Source organism: Desmodus rotundus, chromosome 5 (assembly GCF_022682495.2).
Source record: "Desmodus rotundus isolate HL8 chromosome 5, HLdesRot8A.1, whole genome shotgun sequence".
Taxonomy (NCBI): domain Eukaryota; kingdom Metazoa; phylum Chordata; class Mammalia; order Chiroptera; family Phyllostomidae; genus Desmodus; species Desmodus rotundus.
Genome location: NC_071391.1, coordinates 107541743 through 107563161, shown reverse-complemented (window position 1 = coordinate 107563161; position 21419 = coordinate 107541743). Strand labels below are relative to the sequence as shown.

The window sequence follows — 21419 nt, the reverse complement described above, 5'->3', positions numbered from 1 at the left end:
GTGCAAAATGGTATCTCATTATGGGTTTGATTTGCATTTCCCTAATAGCTAATCATGGTGAGCATCTCTCTCTCTCTTTTTAAGATTTTATTTATTTATTTTTAGAGAGAGGGGAAGGAAGGGAAAAAGAAAGGGAGGGAAACATCAATTTTTGAGAGATACCTTGACTGGTTGCCTCTCACACCTCCAACTGGGGACCTGGCCCAAAACCCAGGCATGTGCCTTGACTGGGAATCGAACTGGTGACCTTTTGGTTCACAAGTTGGCACTCAATCCACTGAGCCACACCAGCCAGGGTGGTGAGCACCTCTCTTATACTTACTGGCTATTTGTAGAACTGTCTATTCAGCTCCTTTAACATTTTTAATTGGGTTGTCTTTTTATCATAGATTTGAAAGTTCTTTATGTATTCTAGATACCAGTCCCTTATCAGACACGTGATTTGAAAAAATGTTCTCCCATTCTATGGTTGTCTTTTCACTTCGTTGACAGTGTCCTTTGAAGTGCCAGTTGTTGTTTTTTTTAATTTCGATGATGCCCAGTCTATTTTTCTTTTGTTGCTCATGATTCTGGTGTCACATCTAAGAAGCCATTGCCTAATCCAAGGTCATAAAGATTTACTCATATGTTTTCTTCTAAGTTATAAAGTTTCATCTCTTACATTTATATCTTTGATCCATTTTATTCATCCCACAAGAAGCCATACCTTTATTAATAATAAAAACAGTACAAATTTCAAACCAACCTGCAGTTACTCTTTTGAAACACCAAAAAAAGCTCATTTTTATGGTTACATTGTTAATTCCATAATAGCATTTTCAATATTATTCATGGCGTTCGTCAAGGTTCAGACTGTCATTGCTCTTGACATATTCGCTTGGCATGGCCAATTACTTGTGTGTCCATAATTTCCACACCTGTTTCATCAACTTCTTCCTCTTCACTCTCCCCTTTTACAGTTGGAGTCTGTGTGTTTTCTTGAGTATTTGACACACATTCACCTTGAACTTTGAATTTCTCAGCAGCTGCTAGTTGTGCTTGCTGAGATAAATCCTTGACCTTGGCTTCCCCCAAAACTATGGAGGTATCTGAAGCTGGACTCTTGTAGACATCTGGTTTTGTGATGACAAAGAGGATACTCAGATCTCTGCATAGTGACAGCCCTGTAACCAGTCAAAGACCTAGTTTGCACACACCTTTCTGTGCTTCTTTTCACTCAGCTCTTGGCTTTACAGACTGGTCCTTCATCAATTTCAGCTGCTGCTGCCTGCTGGGCTTCTTGTGTGGTTGCCTGCGTGGACTTGTTGCTGGAGCTCTGATACTGATTCATCACTGTCAGATTCTGTTCTAGACCCTGTCTCAGCCTGGGGCTGTGGCAACTCCTGCTCTGTAACAGAGGCAGTTTCTGTGGCTTCACCCAGCATTTTGTGTGGGGCATGCAGAGCCAAGATGGTGGCAGAAAGAGCTCTTTGATCCATTTTGAGTTAATTTTTCGTATAGTGTTAGGTAAGGAACCAACAGATTCTTTTGCATGTGGCTATTCCTAGCACCATTTGTTGAAAAGACTATTACTTCCCCCATTGAATGGTCTTGGCACCCTTGCCAAAAATAAATGAACATACTATGAGAGTTTATTTTTGAAATATCAGGTCTATTCCATTGATGTGTATGGCTATCTTTATGCCAGTATTTCTCTATCTGGATTACTGTAGCTTTGTAGCAAGTGTTGAAATTGGCAAGTGTGAATTCTCCAACTTTGTTCTTGTTAATCGAGATTGAATTGGCTATTCTGGATTCTTTGAGTTTCCATGTGAATTTTACAATAAGCTTGACAGTTTCAGGGGCGGGGGGTGGGGGGGGGGGGAACAGCCAGAATGTTGAAAAGCATCTGTAGATCAATTTGGGTCATACTGTCAACTTAAATTTAACAACATTGTCTTTCAATCCATGGACATGGGATGTTTTTCTATTTATTTGGGTCTTCTTTAATTTATTTCAACAGTGTTTTAGAGGTCTCAGATTGTTTTTTCACTTCTCTTGTTAAATTTATTCCTATGTATTTTGTTCTTTCTGATACTTTTGTAAATGGAATTACTTTCTTAATTTCATATTTTGTTTTCTCATTGCTACTGTAGAGAAATACAATTGATTTTTTTATATTTTTGTATCCTGCAAACCTGCTAAACTTGTGTATTAGTTCTAATAGATTTTTCACTAGGTTCCTTAGCATTTTCTATATACAAAATCATGTCATTGGCAAACAGAGATAGTTTCACTTCAACCTTTACAATCTAGATATCTTTCATTTCATCTTTTGTCCGACTGCCCAAACTATCACATCCAGTAAAATGTTGAATAAAAGTGATTAGACTGTATAACCTTGCCTCGTTCCTCTTAGGAAGAACACTAGTCAGTGTCTCTCCATTAAGTATGATGTTAGCTATCACATTTTCACAGATATCTCTTAACAGGTTGAGGAAGTTCCCTCCTATTTCTAGTATTTTGAGTGTTTCTCTGGAGTTATTTATATTTTTAAATTTTATTTTTGGAGAAGGAGAAATGTCACTTTATAATTCCCTTTTGATAAAAATATGCTAGAAAGATAGAATTGTTAAATAGACAGATTTTTAAAATTTACATTGACCGAGCTATATTATTTTCTCAGATTTTTTAAATATAGACATGTAACATTGTATAACTAAGAGTATACAATGTGATGATATGATATACATACATATTGCAAAATGATTACTACAATATGGTTAGTACCACATCCATCACTTCACATAATTGCCATCACTTATATTTCAGATACACTGTCTTAGCAGTTTTTAAGTGTATAACATTGTTACCTATAGTCTCCATGAGATCCTCACTACTTGTTCATATTATAATTGGAAGTTTTACCCTTTAACCCCATTTCTCCCACTCCCTGTCACCTAGCAACCAACATTTTACTCTCTGTTTCTGTGAGTTCAGCTTTTTTAGATTCCACAGGTAGGTGATATATATCATACAGTGTCTGAGTTTCTCTGACTTATTCAGCTTAGTGTGCTGTCCTCAAGGTCCATCAATGTAATCACAAATGTCAGGATTTCCTTAATTTTTATGACTAAATATCTAATTGTATGCATTTACCACATTATCTTTATTCACTAACCTGTAGATAGATCTTTAAGTTGTTGCCATGTCTTAGCAATTGTGAATAATGCTGCATCGAATATGGGAGTTCAGGTATCTCTTTCAGGTAGTGATTTTATTTCACTCACTTAAATACCCAGAAGTGATATTGTCCTGTCATTGACAGTTATATTTTTAGTTTTTTAAGGACCCTCCATAGTGTTTTCCCATAGTGGCTGTGGCAGTTTACATTCCAGCCAGCAGTGCAAAAGGGTTCCCTTTTCTCCACATCCTCACCAACACTAGTCATCTCGTCTTTTTGTTAACACCCATTTAATAAGTGTGAGGGGATATTTATTGAGATTTTTGATTTGCATTCCTGTGATGATAGTTATGTAGAGCACCTTTTCATGTACCTGTTGGCCATTTATATATATTCTTTGGAAAAATCCCTATTCAAGTCCTTTGCTCATTTTTTTTAAATTGATTCCAGAGAGAGTGGAAGGAGGGAGAAAGAGAGAGAGAAAAACATTGGCATGAGAGAGAAACACTGCTGTGAGAGAGAAACATCAATTAGTTGCCTCTTGCACGCTCCCTGACTGGGGACCAAACCCACAACCCAACATGTGCCCTGACTGGAAATGGAACCCATGATCTTTTGATTTGCTGGACGATGACCCACCAACTGAGCCACACCGGCCAGGACTTTTTGCTCATTTTTAAATCAGATCATTTGCTTTTTGCAAATTTGAGTTGTATGAGTCCCTTATATACTTATGATGTTAGCCCTTTATCACATACGCAGTTTGCAGCTATTTTCTCCTGCTGCACAGGCTGCCTTCTCATTTTGTTGGTCATTTCTTTTGCTGTGCAGGAGCTTTATCATTTGATGCAGTCCCACTTATTTTAGCTTGTTGTCACTTATGCTTTTGGTGTTATATCCAAAAATGTGTTGCCAAAACCAATGTCAAGGAGCTTTTCCCCTATGATTTCTTCTAGGAGTTATATACTTTGGGGTCTTATATTAAACTCTTTAATCCATTTTGAGTCAATTTTGTAAGTGGCATAAGAAAGGAGGCCAACTTCATTCTTCTACATGTGAATATCCAGTTTACCCATCACCACTTTTTTAGAGAGACTATCCTTTCCCCACTGGTTATACTTGGTTTGCTTCTCAAATATTATGGACCACATATGTATGTGTTTATCTCTGGGCTCTAAATTACATTCTAACCATCTTTGTGTCTGTTTTTACATCAGTACAATACTGCTTTGATTATTATCCTTTGGAGTACAGTTTGAATTCAGGAAGGGTTCTGCCTCCACCTTTGATCTTCTTTCTCAGTGTTGCTTTGGCCATTTTGGGTAATTTGTAGTTCCATAAAAATTTTAGGATTCCGTTATTTCCATGAAAAATGCTAATGGAATTTTGATTAGGATTACAGAGAATCTATACACGGCATTAGGTAGCAAGGACATTTTAACAATATTAATTCTTAAAATCTATGAACATGAAATATATTTCCATTTGTGTCTTCAATTTCTTTCATCAATGTCTTATAATTGTCAGTGTATAGACCTTTTACCCCCTTGGTTAAATTTATTTCCAGGTATTTTATTTTTCTGATGCTATTGAAAATGGGATAGTTTTTATTTCTCTTTCAGATATTTCATTGTTAGTGTATAGAAGCTGATTTTTCTATGTTGGTTTTGTGTTCTGCTACTTTACTGAATCCATTTATTAGGTCTAACCGGTTTTTTCCTTTAAGTGAGGAATTTCTATGTACAAGATAAAGTCATCTACAAATAATGACAGTTTTACTTCTTCCTTTCTGATATGGATGGCTTTTCTTTTTTCTTGCCCAATTGCTCTGGCTAGAACTTCTGTTACTATGATAAATGTGTCTACTTTAAGCAGATTAACAACTTAATATTGACTGTATACAAAACCTCACACATACACACACATTTTATTTTTTGATGCCACAGTTTACTTTTTTATACAGTGTATCCATTAACAAATTATTTTAGCTATTATTTTAATACTTTTATCCTTTAACCTTTAACTAGAGTTAAGTGATTAACACAACATAATGCAGTATGAGAATATTCTGAATTTGTCTATATACTTACCTTTACCAATGTCTTACATACTTTTATGTTTTCATGTTACTAATTAGCACTCTTTCATTTCAGCTTGAAGAGCTCTCTGTAGCATTTCTTGTAAGGCAGAGGCAGTGGTAATATACCCTTTCAGCTTTAGTTTGTTTAGAAAAGCATCCTTCCTACTTTTTAGAAGGATAACTTTGATGGGTAAAGAGTTTTGGTTAACAGTTTGTTTGGGTTTTGTTTTGGTTTGGTTTTTTTGGGTAAGGGGTGACACTTTGAATGTATCATCCACTCTCTCCTGGTCTGGAAGGTTTGTGCTGAGAAATCTACTGACAGCTTTATGGGAATTCCTTTGTTTGTGAGGAGTTGCTTTTTTTTTTTATTCTTGCTATTTTTAAAAATCTTCTCTTTCTCTTTGATTTTTAAATACTTTCATTATAATGTATCTTGGAAAAGATCATTTTTGGATTGAAATTTTGAAAGAATGTAGAAGCTTCATGAACTTAGATGTCCAAATCTCACCCCAGATTTTGGGAATTTCTCAGTGAGTATTTCTTTAAATAAGCTTTCTTCCCCCTTCTCCTTCTCCTTCCCCTCTGGGACTATGTAGATTTTTTTTTTCTTTATTGCCCTCTGACTGAATAATATTATAGGACCTGTCTCCTACTTCACAGATACTTTCTTCTGCTTGATTCAGTTTGCTGTTGGTACTCTCTATTGCATTTTTCATTTTATTCATTTTTATTATTTATATCTATTAAACTTCTAATTTTTGCTGATGTATTTTTTTCCTGATTTTGTGTCACTGTCTTCCTGTATTTTCTTTGTAGTTCACTGAGCTTCCTTAAAACTAATATTTTGAATCTTTTATCTAAAAAATCATAGACATCCATTCCTTTGAGGTAAGTAGACTGGAAAATTATTAGGTTCCTTTGCTGGTATCATGTTTCCATGACTTTTCATGTTGCTTGATTTTTACATTGGTTCTTTTCACATTTAAAAAATCAGTCACCTCCTCCAGTCTTCACTGACTGGCTTTGGGAGAGAGATACCTTCTGACAGCCCTATTAAGGAGTTGAGGCTTTCTCATGCCTTTTCTAAGGATATGCTAGCTCCTCACTTCTTCTTCCCTCTTAGGGAGAATTTTTAAGGGTGTATTCATTCTTTCAGTTCTTCAAAGCAAGCCCAGGTGTTGGAGTCTCTTGTTTGCTTTCCCTAAGACAGTGCTGAATGCTTGTGTTTGTGTGCCTTCTTCCATTTCACAGAGTTGTATCAACTTTTTGCACATGGTCACTGGGAGGATCCTCAGGTGAGGCATCCTCAGCATCTCGTGGGCAGGCTTCCTGGTGGAGCCTGAGGAGCAGTTAGTAGGAACCACATTCCATATGTTCCATTCTGAGCCCTGGCTGCTGTTCTCCCAGCCACTCAGCACACCCCAGTGGGGCAGTTCACAAATCACTATTCTGGATGGTGCATGAAAGATATGGAAATCCTTGACAGTGTCCTGCACCGCTGGGGAAGTCAGAATGTTATTCACATGTTCTCACTTTGCCCATGAGAGAAATCTTGTGCTGAGAAGGTCAGTCTTGGCATTGAGCTGTGCCACCCTGGGAAATGGTAGTGGCACAGGTAAAGTGAAACTGTTCCTCTTAGCTTCTTCAGTGCATCCAATTTTGATATTTTTTTTCTCTAATCATGTGCTTGAACTCTCCTGCTGGACTCCCAGACTTCCACAAAGGTAGTCTTATTCATGAGTGTCAAAACTGGTGTTCTTTAAGGGAAAGATGGTAAAAATCTCTCCTACCATCATTTTGACTTCAAGAATTTTTAAGTCACCTTTTGGATCAGCTGAAAGAAGATGTAGACAAATTAAATAAACTATGGAAGACTGATTCTGAATTTGAGGAAGAAAATTAACCTTGATGGATTTGTGCTGATAACACTGCTACTAAAATGTGTAATTGTTATCAGTAAGTTTAAGATACTTAACTTTCCAAAACCAGTTCAATGACCTATCCCTATTCATTAGCCTTCTGCAAGGAAAAAACACTTCCTTATTCCATTTAACATTCTCTTGATTTCTTCTTTAGGGTTCACTAACTTGAATATGCACAGAGGTAGATGGTGGTGATGGTTTCACAACAGTATGAATGTATTCAATACCAGTAAACTATATACTTAAAATGGTTAAGATGATAAATTTTGTGTGCATTTTACCACAATTTTTTTAAAGGTCTTGAGTGTTTCACCCAAATACTAACCAAGGCCAACCTTGCTTTGCTTGCAAGATCAGATGAGATCAGGCACATTCAGAGTGATGTGGCCAAAGGGGGTTGGGAGTTGGGTAAAAATGTGAAGGGATTGAGAAGTACAGATTGGTGGTTACAGATTAGTCATGAGGATGTAAAGTACAGCACAGGGAATATAGTCAATAATATTGTAATAACTATGTATGTTGATAGGTAAGTACTGGAAATATAGGGGGAACAATTTGTAAAGGATATGATTGTCTAACCACTGTGCCATATTCCTAAAACTAATAGAAAATAATATTGGATGTAAACTACAATTTAAAACTTTTTAAATTTTTTGCATGTTCTTGACTGTGATGGAAGAAGTACAAGCACAAGTGTTATAACATGTAATTTGTCAGCCACCCAGGGTATTTATTCTTCATCTAATAGCTTAAAAGAGGTTTGGTCACTAATGAAGGATGAGAAGGGGTCATTATTCCCAAATGTTTAAGCTTATCTTCTCATCACAATGAAAGCACAAATCTGCCTCTTCCTCTGGGCAGGGAATTTCAAAACACAGAGTCTCAACAGTGAATTTGTGTACTATCAGCACTTTAATACCTTTAAAAAAAGTATTCATCTGAATCAGGAATTCCCTGTGGGAATGCCCAGTGGATTCTGATAGGAAGACATAAAAAATGCTCTTAGGGCCTCAGCCAGAGACTGTCTAAAGGACAAGCAGCAGATCAGGGAAAGAGTTCTAAGCAAAACATAATGGAGTCTCATGTATCAGAATTGAGAAACTCAACTTATAAAGAACAAAGTGAAAAGAGCTCTTAGCAAAGGACTTGGTGATAAAGAGGGAGGAGACTACAAATTCTTTGACCCTGCAACTAGACATGGAATTTGCTGAGGGTGATCTTCAAGAAATACCTGACTCTGTACATGCTAGGTGTATGAGAAATCTGAAGCATTTCCACAGCAAATTATTGCCATTATGTCCATAAAGACCATGATGAGAATAAAACAGCAAAATTCCAGAAGGGACAGAGAGAAGCTCATCAGTTCCAACCATGTGATATGAAAGGACCTTGAGGAGAAGGTCAGTAGATACTATCTAAAACTACGGAAGCATTGTACACCGGAGCACACAAAGACCCCAAAGTAACTGCAGACTCAGGACCACTGTAGAATACTAAGATTTCCTTGGATAGAATGGCATCTGATCAGGACTCTGAAAGTAAGGATATTTTAGATAGAGTACACAGAAGCTGGAGCTGGGGAACTGGTAAGAAACGCCAAAGCAGGACACCTTCAATACTCTTACGGGCTCAGCAGCATTGTCAGCCATAAGGGAGCACTCCCTATTCAGGCTGTTACATCAGTGATGGCTTCAAAATCAAAAAGCAAGCCTGGTTCATTTATACTGACTGGAATAACTAGAATCCAAGAAGACTCTATGCTGAGTGAGTGAGACAGGAGTTGTTACCTTTATCTTTTACATGGACAAGATCCTTAATGCACTGTTGGAAACTATTCTATTGTATTGCCTCTTCCTCCACCTGAGAATCATGAACCTTACATATCATGAGTGAGACAAATCACACTAAAGCAAATCAAAACACAGAAAACTGCATGTGAATTCCACAGGTAATCTTGGCTCTATTGCTTAACCTGATACATCTCCTTTCCCTACCCAATGTACTTAACCATGTTCTTGGATATACGTATTTTGAGTACATATGAGGTACACTAGAGCCTAGCCGAAGGTATATTTTATGCAAACTTATTTTCTCTATGTTTGAAGTGTTTCATAAAGAAAAGCAGTTCATACACATGAGAAATTGCACATGTAACCAGTAGTTTGTGATCTCTCCTTAATAAAGCCATTGGAAGCCTAGATCTCTATTTAATAGTAATAGATTGTCCTGTTTACCAGAAAAATATTTCTCCAACTTTTAAATGCAAAAGCATATCATGAGTGTGTTACCACTTTTATATTTACATAATGGCTCCAAGAAATCAATCACTGGCACTTCATCTTGTTGTCATTTGTTGTAAACTCTATGAGCACTTTTTGTCAAAGTACAAAGCAAATAGCTCATATCATTGAAAATATTTTAAACAAAAATACTAAAGAAATTTATGCAGGAATTACACTCAGTCTCACAGCGGCATGGCTAGAACAAAGTTCCGGCCCATCGGCCCTGCTGCAGGGCTGGCCCTGCTGGACCGTGCCGCCAGCGGTCAGCACCACCACATACGCTCGCTCAGGTGGGCAAGCACGTGAGCATCTTTTCTTGGTTTGGCCACATTGGGGTGCCATCCAAATCCATGGCCCTGAACCAGGTTGGGATGTCCCCCCCAAAACAACAGCGCAAACTTGGTGCGGCTTGCTGGGACAGGGTGTCGTCAACATCCAACGGAGGGCTAGCGTTAAAGCCAGGCCGCTGCTGGCAGCTGTGAACGGTGAGCACTGCCTCCCCTTTAAGGCAGTCATTCATTGTAGATAATTTTTAAAGATTTTATTTATTCATTTTTAGAGAGAGGGGAAGAGAGGGAGAGAAACACTGATGTGTGAGAGAAACATCCATCAGTTGCCCCTCACATGCCCCCAACTGGGGACCTGGCCCGCAACCCAGGCATGTGCCCTGACTGGGAATCAAACCTATGACCTTTCAGTTTGCAGGGTGACACCCAATCCACTGAGCCGCACCAGTCAGGGCTCACTGTATATACTGTAGGTTAGGTTTGTCTATTTATCATGACAGTTTTCTGGCACAAGTATCTTAAAAAGGGACATTTTTTTCTATCTCAAACAAAGGGTCCATATGGGCTACCAAGAGACGAGGTCTGCAAGAGCAGAAATGGGTAAGTTGGCTAGGGTGAGATCAATGAAGGAAATACATTGGTGCAGAAAATGGCCAGGCAGGGGATGATCATGGGGGCTGAGGCTTCTTCCCAAGAGAGATCAGAAGAGGCTTATAAGTAAATGAGAGATGAAGATGGTGCGACAATATATGGAGTCAATTCTTCTGGGAAGTTGGCTTGCAAATGGACAGCAAAGAAATGAAATAGTAGCTGGGAGGGGCCTGCAATCAAGAGAAGGCTCTTGTTTGGGTTTTAAGGCTAGGAGACAGGAGAGCCTAATTGTATGATGATTGGGAGGTCATGGAAAAAAGGAGAGATCAATAATGCAGAAAGAAACAATGGAAGGACTGAAAGAGAAGTCCATAAGAATGCAAGAGGGGTGGAACAAAAAGAGGCAAGGATGAGGAGACAGCAGGTTCGTAGACAGATGGAATGATGAGGGCCTTTCCTCTCATCTAATAGTTCATCCTGGTCTGTGAAGTCATGAGAACCAGGCTGTCAGAAGTTAGGCAGTGTAAACTGTGTTTCGTGTACTCACAACCGTAAACCTGCTTTTGCCCCAACCTGCATTTATTTGTATCTATTAAAGAGATTTACCTATCATTTTGTTTTCTTGTAATGCGTGTTATGTTTGATATCAGCATTATACCAGTCTCAAAGAGCATTCCATCCCCTCTGTACTCTTAATCAATGTAATCCCTTCAATAAGTGAAACTGGTTTGTTTGCCTCTGGCATGGTAGTGTAATAGAATACTCGCAATGCAAACATGAGGTTTGGAATTATGGGCATTCTTGTGTTTTGCATGAAGGCTAAATTAAATAAAACCTTCCAAATACCTTAAAAAAAGAAGTTATGCAGCGTACAAATCCACCAAATTGATCCATGGGAAGAAATATATCTAAACAAGAAAGAATTAATTCAAAGTACAGGGCACCAACCTCTGAGAAGCTGAAGGGGAAATAGGATAAAATTATGAAGAATACTCAACCAACACATTTTTCAATGTTTTTCTTTTCACCTTTCAGGTGGTTTTTGCTCTCACAGACTTTGTAATAGAAAATCTTGGAAAACGCTTTATAGAGACGCCACCTACCGACCTGCCTACTCTGTATCAAGACATGTCATACAACACTCCCCTGGTATTTATCTTAAGCACAGGCTCAGATCCCCTGGGCGCATTTCAGAGGTTTGCCCGGGAGAGCGGGTATTCAGAACGGTAAGGTCATACTGCGCAGTATTAACAACTCATATGAACATCTCCTTGTTAAAATTTGCCCTTTGGGTTCCCTCTTTGGAGCATAAATCCCTACATTAAGGTAGCCCTAAAAAAAAAAAAAAAAAAAAAAAAGGTAGCCCTTACTAAATAAATGAAGATACATTAATATTTAGCTAAGTATGCTGTTATAATGGAGTCAAAAATCATAAGAGCAGATGTAAATTTCACTCAAGAAACAGAAGATTGTCTAAAATGTTGAAGTAATGATAATCTAGTGGGACAGTGACTAAAACTTACTTGTTATTTAAGACATTTTTAATGTAACTGTAAAAGGACTATATAGTTTACTCCTTATGCTCAAATGTGCAAAAAAAATCTATAGTTCTTTATGTTGTATTAACCTCATCTCTCTCATGAGCCTCTGCTATGCTGAGTGACAGGGCAAGGGGGAAGTTTAACTCATTATTATATTTTCTTCTGATATAAATGTCTCTAGGGTAGGCTGATTTGATTTCTTTCTCATAAAACTCAGTCTTCCTGGCTTCTCCTTCCTTCCCCATTCCTCCCCAAGATGGTGTCCAGATGGGTAGGAAAGGGCACGACACCACAGGGTGGCAAGGGACAGTAGGAGTCTCTCATGTAGGAGATAACCTCCAGCTCTGACAGGCCCCTGCATGGAGTGGCTGGCCTGGCCTGATCCCTGGACTGGGGATCACAGATGACGGATGCCCTCTGTTCATTTGCAGTTTCTTATCTGTTAGGCTTCTGCAGCGAAACACAGTTCACAGTGTGTGTGTATGTATAATATGTATATAATATCTATAGAATATTATAGTTACATAGTTACAATATTATAATTACATAGTTACATATGTAATTACATAGTTACATATTATATTGACATAGTATATATAGTGTATATAGATGTAGTTAATATTATATTATGTTAATATATATGTAGTATATATATATGAAATTCATTTACTTGATTATAGAGGTCAAGAAGTCCCAAAATCTGCAGTCAGCAAGCTAGAAACCCAGGAGAGTCGATGTATAATTCCAGTCCAAGTCCAAAGGCTGGAAACCAGAAGAACTGACAGTGTAAATTCCACTATGAAAGCCAGCAGGCTCAGGGCACAAGAAGAGCCAATGTTTCTATCTGACTCCAAAGGCCTGAAAAGACCAATGTCCCAGCTCAAACAGTTATGCAGGAGTTTGCTTTTACTCAGCCTTTTTCTTCTGTTCTAGTGTTCAGCTGATTGGATGGGCCCACCCACATTAAGGAGGCCAATTTGATTTACTCAGTCTATCAATTTAAATGTTAATTTAATCCAGAAGCAGCCTCACAGACTCACCCAAAATAATGTTTGGCCAAATGTCTGGAAACCATGTGGCCCAGTCAAGTTGACACATACATTTAACCATCAAATGGTGCTAAACATCTGCCTTTGGTTCTGAAGTTCTAACAAAGAATTAGCATACAGAACTATTAAGAACTCCTATGAATTAATAAGAAAAAGAAAACAATTCAGTAGGAACAAAGACAAAGAATATTAATGGGAAATTCCCAGAGGAGGAAACCTAAATACCTGATAAGAATATGAAAAGATATCCAACCTTACTAGTAATTAGGAAACAACAAAATAAAGCCATAAGGAGATGTCATTTCATACATATCGAATTGCAAAATGGTAGCAAAGATACGGATATAGAAACAATCATACTACGAACGGGAGTTAAAATCACTTTGGAGAGTAATTGACAGTGTATTAAAGTTGAAGATGGCAACCCCGTTATGCTAAAAATTCACCACTGACTTTGCACACTAGAACAAAATCAGTCACATGTGTGCAAGGAGTCATGTTCAAGAATATTTGTAACAAAATAGTTGATAATACAAAAAAAAAAAGAAACAACCAAAATTTCCATGTAAAAAATGATTATATAAATTGTGGTATAGCCATAAAATTGAATACAGTATAGTCATGAATATGAATAAATTAGAACCAGTATATCAATATGGATGAGTCATACAAAGTAATATATAGTTGCAGAAAAACTATATAATTTCGAAGAAGTATAAAATGTTTTTCAAAACTTTTAATGGAAGAGAAAACTTTTAACTTGTAATCAAAATAATATCCATAATATTTTCCTGTTTTTTTTTTCAATTACAGTTGACATTCAATATTATTTTATATTAATTTGAACACAGGGATGCATATATCTTTTTGAATTTTAGATCTCTTCAGATAAAGACCCAGAAGTAGAATTGCTGAGTCAATAGGGTAGTTGTATTTTTAATTTTTTGAGGAACCTCCATACTGCTCTCCATATTGGCTGCACTAATTGCAATCCCACCAACAATACATGAGGGTTCCCTCTTCTCTACATTCTCAGTTGCATATGTTTGTTGATTAATTGATGACAGCCATTCTGACAGGTGTGAGATGGTATCTCATTGTGGTTTAACTTGCATTTATGTGATGATTAGTGATTACAAGCATCTTTTGATGCACCTATGTCCTCTTTGCAGAATTGCCTATTCAGGTCCTCTGCCCATTCTTTAATTAGATTGTTTTTCAGTGTTAAGTTCTATAAATTCTTTATAAATTTTGGATATTAAAGCCTTATGGGATGTATCATTGGTAAATATCTTCTTCCAATTGGTAAGTTGTCTTTGTGTTTTGTTGATGGTTTTCTTTGCAGTGAAAAGAGTTTATTTTATTTTGTTTATTTCTTGTTTATTTGCAGTGCAAAGAGTTTATTTTGAGTTTATTAATGTATAGAGTGTAAGAATGTGATCTGGCTTCTTTTTTTTTTTAACATGTGTCTGACCAGTTTTCCCAACACCATTTATTGAATAGATTGTCTTTATCCCCATTGTATATTCTTTCCTCCTTTATCATAGATTAATTGCCCATATAGGCATGGGCTCTCTATTCTGTTCCAATGATCTATGCACCTGTTCTTATGTCAAAACCATGCTGGTTTTGATTACTATACCCTTGTAGTATAGTTTAATACCAGGTAGTATGATACCTCCAAATTTGTTCTTCTTTCTCAAGATTGCTATAGCTATTTGGGGCCTTTTGTGGTTCCATATAAATTTTAGGATTATTTGTTCTAGTTCTGTGAAAAATTGATATTTTGATAGGGATTGCACTGAATCTATATAAATTGCTTTGTATAGTGTGGACATTTTAACAATGTCAATTCCTCCTCTCCATGAGCATGGTATATACTTCTATTTATTTGTATCTTTTACAATGTCTTATAATTTCCTGAGTACAGATCTTTTCCTCTTTGGTTAAACTTATTCTGGTATTTTATTTTTTTAATGCAATTATAATTGGGATTGTTTTCATAATGATTTTTCCTGATACTTTGTTATCAATGTATAAAATGCAACCAATTTTTGAATATTAATTTTGTATCCTACTACCTTACTGAATTCATGTATTAGTTCTAACATGCCCTTGGTGTAATTGTTAGGGTTCTTTATATGTAGTATCATGTCAATTGCAAATAATGACAGTTTTATTTCTTCCTTTCTAATTTGGATGCCTTTTATTTCTTTTTCTTGTCTGATCATTATAGCTAGCACTTCCAGTAACATTTTTAAATATACACTCATATATATTATATATTGTTCAGGAATTTATATTTTTACAATAGTAGTATAAAGAAAGTTAGGTAAATTACCAAATACAAGACAGCAGTGATCTTGGGGAGTGAAGGTGAGCAATGAGACAGAAGTGAAAAGGAAGGGGCGCACTGCAGGTGAACATCATCTACATAATATTTTATTTCTTAAGCTGGGTTGTGGGTACATGGGTACTCATTATATTAGCTTTACCTTTTGTGTGTCTTAAATATTTCATAGAAATTACTAAAGGCAAAAGAATTCATGATAGCAATTAGAGAATAGGGAGGTAATGTATGCTAAGTAATTGATGCATTCAGGAGGGGAAAAGAAGAAGTACAGAATAACTCTGTATCGCCTTAGGTCAAAGTTTTGTGGTTAAATGGACATGTTGCAGTTTTAAGGGAAAGCACTAAAATATAATAATACATAATCTATAGCTTCCAAGCCAGCAGAGGGACAAAAGAATATATAGTGCAACATTGTAAACCAACATTAGATAGAAAGGAAAAAGAAAAAGAAATTCCAAGATAAAACACAGTAAATCAAAAGTCAAATCAAAGAGTGAACATTAATCCAAATACTTAAAAAAGGGTAAATATCTCAACCATGAAAAAATAAAGATGATCAAATTGAATTTTCATAACATTCAACTATATGCTACTTAGAAAATGTATATATGATATAAAATAGCAGAGAGAAGGAGAAAATAAAGACATGTGAAAGATACACTATTCAAATACTAACCAAAAAAAAAGCTGCTAACAGTGCCATGTACATCACAAAATAAAGTTTGAGGCAACAAAAAAAAATGTGTGTATGTGTGTGTGTATATATATATGTATGTGTATATATATACACATATATATATGCATATATGTAAGAGATAAAGAGGGAAACTTTATGATATACAGGAAAACCCATAAACAAAAAAACACCAATTCTAAAAGTGTACACAATGTTGATTTACCAATTTCACATTTAGTACAAGGTGAAATTGGTAAATCAACATTAATGTAAAAAATTTTAACACATCTCTAATAGAAACTATTATGAAGCATACAAAAACTGTAAATTGGTAAGGATACAAAATATTCAGACAATGAAATTAATTGGTAGTGAAATTAACAGCCTTGATCTTTATATTTAACAAATAGAACAAATGCAAGACCTCCAAGTACACGTGTAATATAAAAATTAATCATGTGCTGACTTCTGGCCAAGATGGAGGCATAGGTAGGTACACTTTGCCTCCTGGCACAACCAAAAGAAGGATAACAACAAATTTAAAAACAAAAAAAACAACCAGAACTGCAATAAAATTGAACTATGAGGAAGTCCAAGAACCAAGAAGTTAAAGAAGAACCAATTACCCAGAATGCACCACAATGCAGTGATGTGGGTTGCCCCACCCCAGTGAGTACCTAAGGATTCACCCCTTATAATGTAACAGGTGCACAGACACAAAGAAATATGGCCCAAATGAAAGAACAGATCAAGGCTCCAGAAAAAGAACTAAGCAATGAAGAGATTGCCAACCTATCAGATGCAGAGTTCAAAACACTGGTAATCAGGAAGCTCACAGAACTGGTTGAATATGGTCACAAAATACAGAAAAAAGTGAAGGCTATGCAAAGTGAAATAAAGAAAAATATACAAGGAATCAACAGTGAAGGGAAGGAAACCGGGACTCAAATCAATGATTTGGAGCAAAAGGAAGAAATAAACATTCAACTAGAACAGAATGAAGAAAGAAAAATTCAGAAAAAAATGAGGAGAGGCTTAGGAACCTCTGGGACAACTTTAAACATTCCAACATCCAAATCATAGGGGTGCCAGAAGGAGAAGAAGTGCAAGAAATTGAAAGCTTATTTGAAGTAATAATGAATGAGAACTTCCCCAATCTAGCAAAGGAAATAGACTTCCAGGAAATCCAGGAAGCTCAGAGAGTCCCAAAGAGGTTGGACCCAAGGAAGCACACACCGGGGTACATCATAATTACATTAGCCAAGATGAAACAGAAGGAGAGAATCTTAGAAGCAGCAAGAGAAAAGGAGACAGTTACCTATGAAGGAGTTCCCATGAGACTATCAGTTGACTTCTCAAAAAAAACCTTGCAGGCAAGAAGGAGCTGCAAAGAACTATCAGAAGTCATGAAAGGTAAGAACTTACATCCAAGATTACTCTATCCAGCAGAGCTATCATTGAGAATGGGAGAGCAGATGAAGTGCTTCCAGATAAGGTCAAGTTAAAGGAGTTCATCATCAACAAGCCCTTATTATATGAAATGTTAAAGGGACTTATCTAAGAAAAAGAAGATGATCAAAAATATGAATAGTAAAATTATAACAAACTCACAACTATCAGCAACTGAACTTAAAAAACAAACAAACAAAGCAAACAACTAGAACAGAAAAGGAATCACAGAAATGGAGATCACGTGGAGGGTTATCAGTGGGGAGAGGTGGTGGGAAATGGGGGGAAAAGTACAGGGAATAAGAAGCATAAACGGTAGGTACAAAATAGACAGGGGAAGGTTAAGAATAGTATAGGAAATGGAGAACCAAAGAACTTATATGTATGACCCGTGGACGTGAACTAAGGGGTGGGAGGAATGCTGGCGGGAGGGAGGTACAGGGTGGAGGGGAATAAAGGGGAGAAAATAAATGAGACAGCTATAATAGCATGATCAATAAAATATATTTAAAAAATAAAAAATAAAGGAAAAAAAGAATAAAAGATACTGATTGGGAGGATGACAGTAATGTTCTTTCTTTTTGTCCTAAGTGGTGGTACACGTGTATATTTACCTTGGAAGAATTCATTCAGCCATGCAATATTGATTTGTGTACTGTTTCTATATTTATGTTAGACTTCAATTTCTTTTAAGTTTTTAAAAACTGACCTGTAACGTGAAAGTCAGGATAGTGAGTACCTCTATGAAGAGGCAAGGAAAAATGACTGGAGTGGGAAGAGGCGTAGTAGAGATGTCTCTGGGATGTTGGCAAAGTTCTCTTCTCAACCACAGATGTTCATCTGTGATCATTCATAAAGTTGTACATTTGTTTTTTGTACTTTTCCATATGTGTTTTATAGTAAAAATGTTTTTTAAAAAACAAAAAAAAATTTGCACATCTATTAGAATGCGGACTTTAAATGTGTGCTTAGTCCGGGCAAGAGTCTACTATATTTAAAGTTTTAAATAATTTCATTGCTTAAAGAAAAACATAGAACAGCATTTTGTTGTGGTTGTTCAACTCAGGGTGCAGTCAATTTCACTGGGGCAAGGACAAGGACCCATTGCTGAAAGAATGATCAAAGATGCTATGAAATCAGGAAACTGGGTATTTCTGCAAAACTGCCATCTCGCTGTTTCTTGGATGTTGGCAATGGAAGAGCTAATTAAAACCTTCACAGATCCAAGTACGTTGAGCATATATCACTTGCATAATAATACCATTTTATGTAGCCTTTCTTGTTGAATTGAATCCTTATAATAATTCTTTATTGTAGGTATTGTGCTTCCCCATATTAAAGAGGAGAAACTTGAGACCTACAGAGTATTAGTTAAATTACACAACCTAGATTCCAAAAAAGGTCTTCAGACTCCAAGTTAAGGGTATGATCCAGTGGATCATTTCTGTTTCGTGTTGCCATCTATGGGAAGCCATTTGAATTCAAAATAGATTACATATAGGCATGATAAAAAGAAACAGAAATGTGAATTTAGGACAAAGAAGGAAATTAAATCTTTCACTACAGGGCAGAAGATAAGGAACAGAGTTGAAATCACCACCAGTTCCCTCAGAGTAGCATTTCACCACTTTGTATCATAACTATAATATCACTACTTCCTTTCCCACTCAAAAAAACTATAATGGGCTGCAAAGAGATAAGAAGTGGAGTTAGAATCTACTCATTTAAAATGCTAGTATAAAAATAATTGAAACCTTAAGATCTGTATGATTGGTAATAAATAGGGTGGGCCCCCACTTCACCACCCTGCCAGGAAGCCATGGGAGAGAACCACCAAGAGCCTTTATTTGGGGTCTTCCTCTGTGCCTTGACCCCGAAAGCCTTCTGGGAAGGTGAGAGCTTGGTAGCTGGTCTTACAAGTGACTTTACTTAAAACTATGTCTTAAGGTGAAGAGCTGCTCCTTTATGGAGTGACCAGCCCACACTGGTTACCAAGCCACAGCCAAGGCTCTGCAGCCTTCGCCTATGGCTGCTCATTTCCTGGTCCCCCCCCCCCCCCCCCCCCCCCCCGTGCGCTGCCTTCTGCAGGCTGCTTCCAACAAGGATGGAGCCATTCACATCTACTGTCCAGAGTCTCCACTCCTTCCACTCGTTTGCAGTGCAAATAAGAGAGCCTGCTCGCAGCTAGCTCTCTGGCTTATTTAAATGGTTAAAGAAAAATGACAAGGTCTTCTCTGTGGTTTAGGGATCCCAATAATTAGGGTTATAACTAAAACAAAACGCTAGGAAAGGCATCTAAGAGGCAGTTTGCTACAGTGGTAGCACATGAGCCTTCAGAACGTGGAGCCAGGGTTCAGCCTGCCCATGGCCAGTTCTCATGAGCATAAACGCACTGGCAGTAACTGTCCTCTCTCACAGTTGAAAATTTTTCTCCATTTCAGAGGGAAGGCCTTTAATATTACCATCAAGTATTGAAAATTAACGTCTCTAATTTCTTTACTCAAATGTACCAGCATCTAGACTGCCAAGCTCTCCTATAAAGAGTCCTATAAAGATTCCCTCACCTCCATTTCATAACATTTTACAACTCACTTAAAAAAGATAAACTAGTCTTTAAACAGAGCTTCAGCATTTTTTTGCTACCATATAGTAATCACTTCTTATAGAAAAGTGTCACTAAGAGTTAAGCAGTTTCCTTTTCATTGTATTGTCTTTGTTTTAAACAGATATTGTTATCAAGGACAGTTTTCGACTTTTTTTAAGTTCCATGCCTAGTAATACATTTCCTGTTACAGTCCTTCAAAATTCTGTCAAGGTAACGTATGCACATGGTTGGAATAATGCGAAGTGATTGGTCTCAGAGTGTTCACCCAACGGGTCCAGGAAGCTTGGGCCCCGTGCAAGATGATGTCAAAGTCAATGCAGCCCAGGTGGGGAGGTGGGGGTCCGTAACTCTTTACCTGATAGCAGGGAAACAGTTCCCTAAGCCACTGCCCATCCTTGCATGCCCGAGTCCCACTGTCATTCAACTCTTCCCTCTTACCCTCTATCAAAAAATGTGAAGGATGTAGAGTGATGAGAACAGGATCCCCTCCAGTTTTTAAGGAATGTTTCAGCATTTGGGAGATGGGAAGACCTACAGGCTGCTGGATTTCAGTGCTGACAGATTCCAAAATGTTCACCCAGTAATGATCATGACAGATGCCTCTTGTCACCTGCCTGCCCCATGTCACCAAGGCAAAGTGTAGAATGAGACTATGTCAGAATGACAGAAAATCCAATGCAGAAGGCCTAAGCATACTTTCTGGCCCGTGTTGAGAAAAATGGACACCAAATAGAAGTGTCCGAGGTGCTTGTGCAGGTGGTTTACCCACGTTAAGTCTGAGGACCCCACCAGGCCCTCCTCTCCCAGGACAGAGCCTGAGCAAGGTACAGAGCAGACATGAACGTGCCAGGACACCCCGTGGGCACTGTCGTCTATATTTTCTCAGTGGCTTCAGTCTGCATGTGTTTTTCAGAAATAACGCAAACCTGTAAAATCACCCTCTGCTACGTACATTCCATCTAATTCCAGGTAACCAATGAGCCTCCAAAAGGTTTACGTGCAAATATCAGACGAGCATTTACTGAAATGACTCCTTCATATTTTGAAGAAAATATACTTGGAAGAAAATGGAGACAAATAATATTTGGCATTTGTTTCTTCCACGCAATAATTCAGGTACACTCAGTTCTGCTTCTTACTAGGAACAAAAAAAAGGGGTATTTTGTTAAAGTAAATAAATAAATAAGAAGAACTAAACAAAAGCTTACAAATGGCACCGTGACACACTGAGGGCCCTGTTCTGTGTCTGAACAAAAGCAGTTTTAACTCGGTTGCCTGTTTCTGCGTTTCCCTTACCTCAGTATCTCACACCTCGCTTCCCAGCCCTATTCTGATCTGACTACAGAACACCAGCACCTGGAGGACTGCAGCAGGTCACATTCAAAACACAAAATTGATCTCCTCAGCTACGCCTCACTCCG

General features: G+C 37.3%; 1 protein-coding gene and 1 pseudogene across 1 annotated transcript in view; one reads left to right on the top strand and one right to left on the bottom strand.

Annotated features, from left to right (window-relative positions):
* Positions 1-21419, top strand: part of DNAH6 (dynein axonemal heavy chain 6) — a 241862-nt gene that overhangs the window by 191253 nt on the left and 29190 nt on the right. The window contains exons 64-67 of the mRNA XM_045193849.3: positions 11361-11551; positions 18460-18620; positions 20120-20208; positions 20968-21114. Coding sequence (XP_045049784.2) covers positions 11361-11551; positions 18460-18620; positions 20120-20208; positions 20968-21114 — 588 coding nt within the window. The remainder of the gene's footprint in view (positions 1-11360; positions 11552-18459; positions 18621-20119; positions 20209-20967; positions 21115-21419) is intronic.
* LOC112303060 (nascent polypeptide-associated complex subunit alpha pseudogene) lies at positions 848-1424 on the bottom strand (annotated as a pseudogene).